Source organism: Fukomys damarensis, unplaced genomic scaffold (assembly GCF_012274545.1).
Source record: "Fukomys damarensis isolate Sample0158 unplaced genomic scaffold, DMR_v1.0_HiC HiC_scaffold_7, whole genome shotgun sequence".
Taxonomy (NCBI): domain Eukaryota; kingdom Metazoa; phylum Chordata; class Mammalia; order Rodentia; family Bathyergidae; genus Fukomys; species Fukomys damarensis.
In genome coordinates, this window is record NW_022900919.1 from 19,621,897 (window position 1) to 19,632,314 (window position 10,418).

General features: G+C 48.3%; 1 protein-coding gene across 1 annotated transcript in view; it reads left to right on the forward strand.

Moving 5' to 3' along the window:
* The first annotated feature begins 2,627 nt into the window (after positions 1 to 2,627).
* The window catches only part of LOC104860078 (tubulin polyglutamylase TTLL13P-like), a 13,473-nt gene continuing 5,682 nt past the window's right edge, over positions 2,628 to 10,418 (forward strand). The window contains 7 exon segments of the mRNA XM_033761090.1: positions 2,628 to 3,219; positions 4,236 to 4,494; positions 4,842 to 4,882; positions 5,785 to 5,903; positions 8,994 to 9,124; positions 9,367 to 9,523; positions 9,860 to 10,003. Coding sequence (XP_033616981.1) covers positions 4,247 to 4,494; positions 4,842 to 4,882; positions 5,785 to 5,903; positions 8,994 to 9,124; positions 9,367 to 9,523; positions 9,860 to 10,003 — 840 coding nt within the window. The 5' untranslated portion in view covers positions 2,628 to 3,219; positions 4,236 to 4,246.

Consider the following 10,418-nt stretch of genomic DNA (forward strand, 5'->3'; position numbering starts at 1 on the left):
TTTTTTTTTTTTTTTTTGAGGTGGGTTTCCCCCATGTTACCCAGGCTGGCTTTGGTCTCTGGGGCTGAAGCAGTCCTTCTGCCTTGGCTCCCTCATAGCCGAGACTGCAGATGCCTGCCATCTCTCCCAGCCTGCCTCATCCAGTACCTACTTCTTCACCTCGCCGAAAACTAAGGGATGTCTTGCACCCCAACCTGGAGTCAAGTGCCTGTTATATCATCTCATTGGGAACTGGGTACCTTGACGATTTTAAAGGCACAGACCCTTTGACTGCCCCCACTTAACAAGAGGAGCCTGGCAGGCTGGGGATTTAGCTCAGTGAGCACCATGCCTGCCTCACAAGTGCAAGGTCCTGAGTTCGATCCTTGATAACCAAGAAAAAAAAAAGGTTGGCAGATTTACTCAAGGTCAGGTGGTAAACATGTGAGGTCGGGACTGCTCCAGGGGCAGTCACATATCAGGACTGGGCTGGGACAGGTGGTGGGGACCTTAGTGGCTCATGGAGCCACCTCAGCCAGCCCCTCCAGAGTCTCCCCAGGCCCTCCCAATTACCTCATGATGCAGGCTTCTAAAGTCTGGAGCTCCATTCTTGCTGCTCTACTTAGTCTGACTCAAATCTAGGGAATGTTTAAAAATCTCATGGCTTAGCCGGGCATGGTGGCACACGCCTGTAATCCCAGCACTTGGGAGGCCAAGGCAGGAGGATTGCTGTGATTTTGAGATCAGCCTGGGCTATCTAGTGAGTTTCAGATCAGTCTCAACTACACAGTGAGACCCTGTCTCAAAAAAACAAACAAAAAAAATCTCGTGGTTTTGTTCTGCTGTGTTACTCCAGTGATTTCACCCCTTGGTCCAGGGGAACCAGCCAGTAGGTGTGATTGTAAGAGTACTTGTGTGTGAAGAATCCTTTTTTCATATTTTTACAGCCAGAATAAAAGAAATTTTGAGTTTACTTTTGAACAGTGATGGTTACTGCTGCTACTCCTTCCCAGACCTCCTGAGGGAGTAAGAAGCCCTGCTTGAGGGTCTTGTGCTGCACGGGCTATGGAAGGGCCTTTGGGTAGTGCTCCTTATGCTCAGTCCTGTACAAAACTTTAATACAGAGTTGTTTTGTTTTTGAGATAAGGTCTCGCTATGTAGCTTAGGCTGGTCTTCAACTCACTATGTAGTTCAGGATAGCCTTGAACTCATGGCAATCATCCTGCTTCAGTCTCCTGAGTGCTAGGTGTGTACCACCATGCCCAGCTTTATTTTTATTTTTGTGGTACTGGGGATTGAACCCAGGACCTTTGCATTGAACTACATTCCCCTACCCACTTTTATGTTTTATTTTAAGAAAGTCTCATTAAGTTGCCTGTGCTGTGCTAAAACTTTTTGATTCTCCTCTCTCAGCCTCCCAGAGTGATGGGATTACAAGGGTGTTCCGCCCTATCCAACAAGGAGCATTTCCTATGAATATCATGTGCTGAAAAAAGAGCTAGAAGTCTGGAATAGAAAATGACCATGCCCATCAGGCATGGTGGCTTGAGCTGGTAGTCCCAACTATTCAGGTGGCCACAATAAAGTCAGTATCAATATGGTGACCTCCCAAGCCTTGGGGACACCAAGGTGCCTAAGGAGAGGTGAGCTGGGCCTAGTTGAAAAGGGAGCTGATCAATACTCACACTTGTGCAATTAGAAAATGTCCAGGGCCAGGGATTTAGCTCAGTGGTTCTGCCCCCTACTTCACAAGCACAAGGACCCGAGTTTGATCCCTGGTACAAAAAATAGAAAGAATGAAAATGTCCATACCTTTTTGAAGGATGGAAAATTTTAGTGTCTTCTTTATTCTGTGAACTTCCCAGGGAGGAACCCTAAAAGAAACAGCTGCCTTGGAATTGAGAGGGCACCTGCATTCCAGAGAATGATGTGGACATGTCCATCTTGGCAGACACCTGCATATATGAGGGTTTTCTTACAGAGCACGCTGGGTGGCTTATGGCAACTGCACTACCACCAGGCTTGTCATCACCAGCTTACCAAGTTACTGTCTATATACGGCTCTAAGTAAAATGACAGAAAACAGGCAAAAGACAGAGTCCAGGGAGAAGTTCTGTGTTTGTATGCACTGTTCCCATCGCATGCTTACCAGAGTCCCATGGTTGCAGCCATTGCTGCCATTGTGGATGGATGACCTTGTAATGCTGCAGCCTGGCACACAGCCTCAGCCTCTCAAGGGGCCACTACAAAATGCTGTTGCTCTGGAGAGGGTTTGGAGGACTGTTCTCCCACACTTCTTGATTTAGCCACAGAGGCTACTCTAAGTAACAGCTGGACTGAGTGTGGTGGAAGTGGCTAGGAGAAGTCAGACAAAGAAGGATATAAGAGTTGACACAGTGTTTCTATTTTTCCTAGTTAAGGAAATTCCACCATCAGAACAAAAATCTCAAAATACACATGTTCTAATCAAAGCTGTCCCTCTTCATTCAGGCACAATGGTGGCATATGCTTGTAATCTCAGCACTTAGGACACTGAAGCAGGACGATCTCAAGTTGGAGGCCAGCCTGGAATACACAACAAGACCCATCTAAAAAAAAAACAAAACAAAACAAAAGCAGGCCATGGGAGCACACACCTATAATTCTAGCACTCAGGAGTCTGAGGCAGGAGGATCACCATGAGTTCGAGGCCAGCGTGAAGTAGATAGCTCAGATCCTGTCACAAGAAACAAAAACAACAAAAGCCAAAGAAAGACAAGCAATTATTTGTCTCAAAAGCAGGCCAGGAAAGCAGGTTCAAGGAACCGTAGGGGTGGAGGGGCTGCAAAGAGGAGCCAAAGCAGAAGGACTACAAGTCCCATGGTGCATCGGAGGGCCTGAGCAAGCTGCCGCGTTCAACTCTGACTTCCTGCCGCAGAGGGCAACGGCGTCCCCCTGGGGCCAAGATGGCCTGCCCCGACCTCTGTGGCTATGATTCCATGAGGCCTCCGCCCCCGGAACGCCTCTCCAATGGGCACCGCCGTAGTGTCCATGGTGACGGCTGCGGCTGCCAGCTTGCTCAAAGAGCTAGGAGCTAACGCCGAGGGGGAGTGGGCTCCCTTCGTGTCCGCGGGGACCGTGGTCCTGTGAGCACAGAGGCCCAGGAAATCCCCAGGAAGAGCCAGAGCTGGCAAAGGGCGGCCATGAGCTACCAGCTGAGCCCAGCTTCAGGCCGCTAGGGGCAGATCCTCGCCACCTCGGGTGGGCAGTGCCCGCCGTGGACAACTCTTGCACAAAGGGTCTTAGCCATCGGGTGCCTGGCCCCAGTGTGTCCCAGGACAGATCTAGAAGACATGTGATCTTTAGCTTTATTTTATTTTTAGTACCAGGTCTCGAACTTGGGATCTGCATTTGTGAGGCAGACAGAGGCACCACTGAGCTAAATCCCTGGCCTTCAGCTATATTTTAAACAAAGTTTTTGGTTTTGAATTTTGTGCTGGTGATGGAACTCAGTACATGAGTTAACCAGCATGGTTAACTATACTTTATTTATTTATTTATTTATTTATTCTTTTTTTGGTACTGGGGATCGAACTCAGGACCTTGCGCTTGCGAGGCAGGCGGTGGCACCACTGAACTAAATCCCCAGCCCAATTATTATTGTTATTATTATTATTATTATTATTTGTTTTGTTTTGTTTTTTTTTTTTGAGACTGGGTCTCACTATGTAGTTGAGACTGACCTAGAATTCACTATGTAGCCCAGGCTGGTCTTGAACTCACAGCAATCCTCCTGCCTCAGCCTCCAGAGTGCTGGGATCACAGGCATGCGCTACCACACCTGGCAACTATCTATATTTTAAAGAAAAGATATCCCCACTCCTCCCAGTCATCCTTTCTCCTGTTCAGGAACAACAAAAAAACGAGTCTCCTCTCCTGCCAGCTGTGTGCATCTCCTACAGGCACTAAAGTATGTTGTGTGATCCAGCGTGATCCCAGATGGATAGGGACTGTCAGAGAATCCACATCTCACCGGCATCCCACACCCCAATACCCTTGCAAACACCCTGATGTTCAGTAGGATCGTTCTGGTCTTTTTGTTTTGCTTGTTTTTTCAATATATAGTTCAGCCTGGCCTTGAACTCACTACATAGCTCAGGCTGGCTTCAAACTTGGAAGGTTCCTCCTCAGCCTCTCCTGCCTCAGCCTCTCAAGTGCTAGGATTATAGGCTTGCACCACTCTGATATATATTTCATCCTCATCCCCCTCCTCTTAGAATCTAAAAAGATGGAGCCAAGCACCTGTAAGAACAGCGGAACTGAGGAAGACTGTGTTGAGGAAGAGGAATCTGAGGAGGAGTGTGTTAAAGAGGAAGCTCTCATCCTTTCTAACCCTTCGCAGCAGGCCTTTTCAGAGGCTGACCATAAGGCATTTGAGGATGGGGTTCCCTTAGCTATTACAGCTAAGAAAATTATAGCTCCAGCTGACACAGATGATGTAGAAGTTGGGAGGAGAAAAAGAAGGCGAAAACGCAGGTAACCTTTCCCTGGACCTTCTCATCTCCCTGGCTCTGAAGTCACTTCTGGCTTCCCTTCAGCATTTGGGGGCTTGGGGCTGGTATCTAAGCTCTTCACTTTAGCCTTCAAAACAGAAGAGTAAAGTCTGGGGCATCATTAACCTTTTGGTATCAAAACAAAACAAAATTCTGGGCTGGCTCAGTTTGGAATTGCAGCAATATTCAGTTTATATCAGTGTTTCCTTTAAGTGGATTTTAGAGAAAATGAATTCTGAATGTCTTGGGTATCTTCATTTGGGTACCTGGCAGCCCAGAAGTCTGTCTTTCCTTCCCACTCTGCTGATTTCTGCCATTCCTCCATTCCAGGCCCCTGACCATCAACCTGACCAACTGCAAGTATGAGAGTGGTAAGCACCATTGTGTACAAGGGGTTTTCTTTCTTGCTGTGGAGATGGAACTCCAATCAGGCTCCTGGCCCTGAGATCTTGCCAGGCTAGGTCCTGGCTCAGCTACTAGCAGCTGAGCTATTGCTCTTCCAATTAAATTAGCCTTCCTTATAGGGAGGTATCTCTGCAATTAGCTAACAAGAAAAAAGTAAATGGCAGAGAGTCACCATTGCCCCAGCCTTCCACTTTAGCAGAGATAAGATGAAGTTAAAATAGGTATTTTTCAAGGCTAGAGGTATAGGTGGTATTGTTTACCAGCCTGCACATGGCCCTGGGTTCAGTTCCCAGCATTGCAAAACAAAAACAAGTCAGTATGGTGCACACCTCTAATCATAGCTCTCTGGGAAGCTGAGGCAGGAGGATGGCAAGTTTCATCCCAACCTGGGTAACTTGGTGAGACCCAAAATATTGTCTCAAAATAAAAAATACAAAAGGAGTGGTGACATAGCTCAGTGTGAAGGACCTGGTTTAATTCTCAGTACTACAAAAATAATTCCTTCAAGGAAGCTTTGAAGAGATCAGCAATTGGGGGGAAAAATCTGTCCAGGTCAGCCTTCTCCTTTTCCCCTCTTATCCCCACTGGCATCTGTATAAGGGGCCACCAGAGTGTTAGGTGCCAGTATGGTCCCTACCTAGCATCAGCTCTGCAGGCCAGAAACTGTCCTGACAGAGGAGATCTGCCATGCTGTCATTTCTACTGCCACACATTCTGGAAGCACACGGCAGCCTCATGAACTGGGAGTTGCCGCCTGGTAACTAAGGCACAGAGCTGGTACAGGTGTGTTCCATCCCTGACCCAGCTAGTGTTCTGGGGCCTGCTGCTGGTGCCCAGGCCGGCAGTGCTGACTGCCTTGTCTCTGCAGTGCGGCGGGCAGCCCAAATGTGTGGCCTGAAGGAGGTGGGGGAGGATGAAGAGTGGACCGTGTACTGGACAGACTTCTCGATCTCCCTGGAGCGAGTCATGGAAATGAAGAGATTTCAGGTACCAACTTTCTGGCCTAAAACACAGGATCCCCACCCCCTCCCCACTGTCCAGGCCCATGAGATTAGCCAGTTTAGGCCCCTGCAGACAGGAGAGAGCCCATGAAAGCTTTTTCAATGGAAACGTGCTCCTCTTGGCTCTCTGTGGCTTCTCTTATCTGGAGGCCCCAGAAGGTACATCCTGTCACCTTATGTGTGTTACCCAGTGTCATCTGTGTCCAGCCTGCCTCCCATCTCAGGGAGGAGGGGCCGGGGATTTAGCTCAATGGTGCGGCCACCTGCCATGCAAGCACAAGGTCCTGAGTTCAATCCCTGGTATCAAAACAACAACAACAACAACAAAAAGAAAACCATCTCAGGGAGGAGACTGGGTGGCAGCTTCCATGCTGACAGCTGTAGAACCTATCTGTCTAAGAAGCTTAGCTTCATATCCTACATCTGTTAGGCGAAACTGCAGGATCCTGGCTGGCAGCAAGAAAGGAAAGACAGACCAGATCCACATGGTATTGTTATTGTTACTGTTTTCAGACAGAGTCTCACTATGTAGTTCAGGCTGGCCTTGAACTTATTACATAGCCCAAGCTGGCCTCAAACTCACAGTAATCCTCCTGCCTCAGCCTCCCCAGTGTTGGGATTACAGGTGTGTGCCATCATGCCCAGCCACCTGGTATTTTTATTATCCTCTAATCAAATCTTTGGGATGATTAGCAATAAAATAAGTCATATATCACTTAATGATGAGTATGCATTTCCAAAGAATGTGTTGATAGGCAATGTCATTGCAATGTGAGTATCATGTCCTTGTACAGGTTAAGATGGCTTGCTAGGCATGGTGGCGCCTGTAATCCTAGCACTCAGGAGGATGAGGCAGGAGTACTGCTGCAAGTTTGAGGCCAGCCTGAGCTACATAGTGAGGACCTGTCTCAAAAAAAAGACTAACAGAAATACCCTAAACTAAACTAAAAGTTGGCTATGATGTCATATAATCTTAGAGGATCATGCAGCCTGCCATTAACCAAAATGTTCTTACGCAGTGTATGACTGAAATTAAAAAGGTTCTCTAGACACATTGTGGGGGGGACCAGGAAGGGAGTTGGGGAAACTGTACCCTGTCTCATAAGGGGAGCCCAAGGAACAGCAAATGCTAGAAATGCTCAAGAATCTTCAAAGAAGGGCCAGGCATGTGGCCCACGCCTGTAATCCCAGCACCTGGGAGACTGAGGCAAGAGAAGTACCCTGAGTTCATGTGAGACCCTATTTCAAAACAAAAACAAAAAGATCCTCAGAGAAGGGACATATAGAGAGCAGTGTCCAATGAGGATGACAGTGATTAACAGCTTTCAGCAAGGGCTTCCTGTGCAACCATCAGACACTGCCAGTGTTTTAATATTATTACTCCAGTGATTCCTTAAAAACACTCCTGAGCAGCAGGTATCCTTTTGTCAAAGGGAGGGCACCAAGCTGGGTATGATGGCATGTGCCTGGAATCCCAGCACCCACAAGGCTGAGGCAGGACAATTACCAGTTTGAGACCATCCTGGGCCATATCATTGCAGGCCAACCTGGACTACATAGCGAGACCCTGTTTAAAAAAAAAAAAAAAGACACCAATGCTCAGAAATCCTAGACACTAAGTTCATATAGCTAGTGGTTGAGAAAGCCACAGACAAGGCACTTAGCCATCACACAGTGCTGCTTGCTGATTGCAGAGTAGAACAGCCAGGGACAGGCCACGTCCTCTCTGAGTGCCACAGCAGACACTCCCTGCAGCTTTTCTTAGTTTTTTGGTGGGGTTTTTTGTTGTTGTTGTTGTTCTTCTTTTTTTTTCAGTACTGGGGATAGGACTCAGGGCCTTCACACTGAGTTACATCCCACCAGGGTCTTTGCATTCACCTGCATACCCAGACTTTAAAAAATTTTTTTTGTTTTTGAGACAGGGCCTTGCTAAGTCACTGCTGTAGTCAGCAGGATTGGGCAAGGGAATACACTAAATACAGGACACATAACTTATAAGATTATTTTATGATAATTACCCAAAGAGTGAAATGCAATGGAGTGCAAGGGATTAACTGCACACTAGAAACCCAAAGCATTCAACGGAGGGCCCAGACCCCAGCAGTTTCCCATACAAATCCAGCTAAAGGCTAAGAGTCCCAGGCAATGTCCTCCTCGAGTCCAGCCAGCGGCCTAGAGCCCATGGCAATGTCTCATGCTTGTCTGTATTGAGGATCTGCTCCTGGAAAGCCCAAGGCCAGTGGCCAGAAAAATCTATGCTGGTGAGATGAAGGATTTGTGCCACCAAACTGAGGGATCCATATTGGAGTCAGGAAGTGATGTTCACAGTAAGGATCAGAGCTCCCCTGATGAAAGCAGCAACCATTCTGAGCACCAGCAAGGTCCTGAGCCCCTCCTCTAATAAGAACAGCCTAGTTCACATCAGAAAAACCATCTGCAGAAAGCTTCTTCTGGAAAATAAACAGGCCAAGATTTTCCCTTCAGTTCTTTCTATGGCTATTAGTAACAATCTTCAGGTGGATCCTCCATGTCCAGACCATGCTGATTCAGTTCAGCTGGGGGTTACAAGTTGACCATTAGTAAACCCACTTCAGTCACTAAGTTGCCCAGACTAGGCCCAACTTGCAACCTTCCTGAATCAGCTTCCTAGAGTGCTGAGATTACAAGCATGTGTCACCACACTCAGCTTGGCTTCTCTTTTGTATTTTAGGGAATGTTTTCTTCTTATGTCCTTGTGATGCCACACATTGTTATTCTTAGAGCCCTAGTCGTGGTGGTCTGGGGATATTAGAAGGGTAGCTAGAAGGCTCACTGTCCTGGATAGTGTACACCCTGTCACCACCCCTGGTGTCCCAACTTCTCTGTGGATGTGTGTGTTTTGGATGGAGGACAAGGAGAGCTCATAAGGCATCTTCTGGTTTTCACCCTTGCAGTGCCAGGTATAGCGCTTCCTTCCACTGTGACTTCTCCCTTAACATCCCCAGTTGTCTTCCACTGCTTCCTGGGATGCCTAGGCCCCAGTATCTTCCACTTAGCCTGGGCAGGATTGCAGTATAACCAACTGGATCTATTTCAGAAAATCAACCACTTCCCTGGCATGACAGAACTCTGCCGCAAGGGTCTGCTGGCACGGAACCTCAATCGCATGCAGAAGCTCTACCCATCCGAGTACAACATCTTCCCCCGTACCTGGTGCCTCCCTGCAGAGTGAGTGGCATCCTCATTCCTGAAAGGAGTCACCTCCTGCATTCCCTCCAACTCTGGCCTTGTGACTGAGGCATGTTTAGAGTGATGGGTGTGGACTGAGTAAGTTTAATCTAGTTAAAGAAAAGTGGTTCTGAGGCTGAGGGCTCAGGAAGAGCATGGACTGCATAGCAAGAAGATTATCATGGGGCCCAGGAAAGCTGTGATGCACAGGAACCTTCTGACCAGCCCCTTTCTGCACACAGCTATGGGGACTTCCAGTCCTATGGTCGGCAGCGAAAAATGTGCACTTACATCTGCAAGCCAGACAGTGGCTGTCAGGGCCGTGGTATCTTCATCACCAGGAACCCCAAGGAGATAAAGCCAGGAGAACATATGATCTGCCAGCAATACATCTCCAAGGTGAAGGATGTTGGGACTGCCAGGCCTCTCCTTGGCACTGGGGGGCCTGGTCTTTCCCGAATCCAGGGAGGAAACCGTTTCAGGTACCTAACTGGTCTGGTTTCCCAGCTGTCCTAGAGGTGTGTGGAGCCATGGGCAGAGCCAGTCTTGTGACTGTGGCAGATTTCTTATCCTTTCCCTGGCTCCATTTCCCTGTTGTTAAATGGGAACAGTAACAGTAGCTATTTAAAATAGTTGTGGGGGTGCTAAGTTCTGCATTCAGAGCACTTAGTGTGCAGCATGAAGTAAGCACTTCAGGCGTTTATCGTTATTCCCTCCGGCTTTGTGCGCTTTCAGCCCTTCCTCATTGATGGCTTCAAGTTTGACATGCGAATTTACATCCTGATCACATCTTGTGACCCGCTCCGGATCTTCACGTATGAGGAGGGCCTGGCCCGCTTTGCCACCATGCCCTACGTGGAGCCCAGCCATAACAACCTGGTGAGGGGTGGGCCGGCACTCACTTCTCTTCCGGTGCTATAGTGCTGAGGTGCTAGGGAGAAATGAGCTAGAGTGGGGTCAGGGTTACCCAAGAGCCAGGAAGGAAGCCAAGGAGCCCCTCGGCACCTGGCTGTGTGAAGAGCATTTGGTGAGTGGTGACAGAGAAAAGGCCCAGCAGCCCTCTGCTCTCCAGGACTTTACAGAACGGTCCCCTGTGAAAAGGGCCAGGAGAGCAGCAATCTTAGGAAGGGGAGGGTAATAAGAAAGCAATGAGGGCCAGGCGTGGTGGCACATGCCTGTAATACCAGCACTCAGGATGCTGAGGCAGGAGGATTGCTGTGAGTTCAAAACCAGCCTGGGCTACATAGTGAGTTCCAGGTCAGTCTCAACTACATAGTGAGACTCAGTCTCAAAA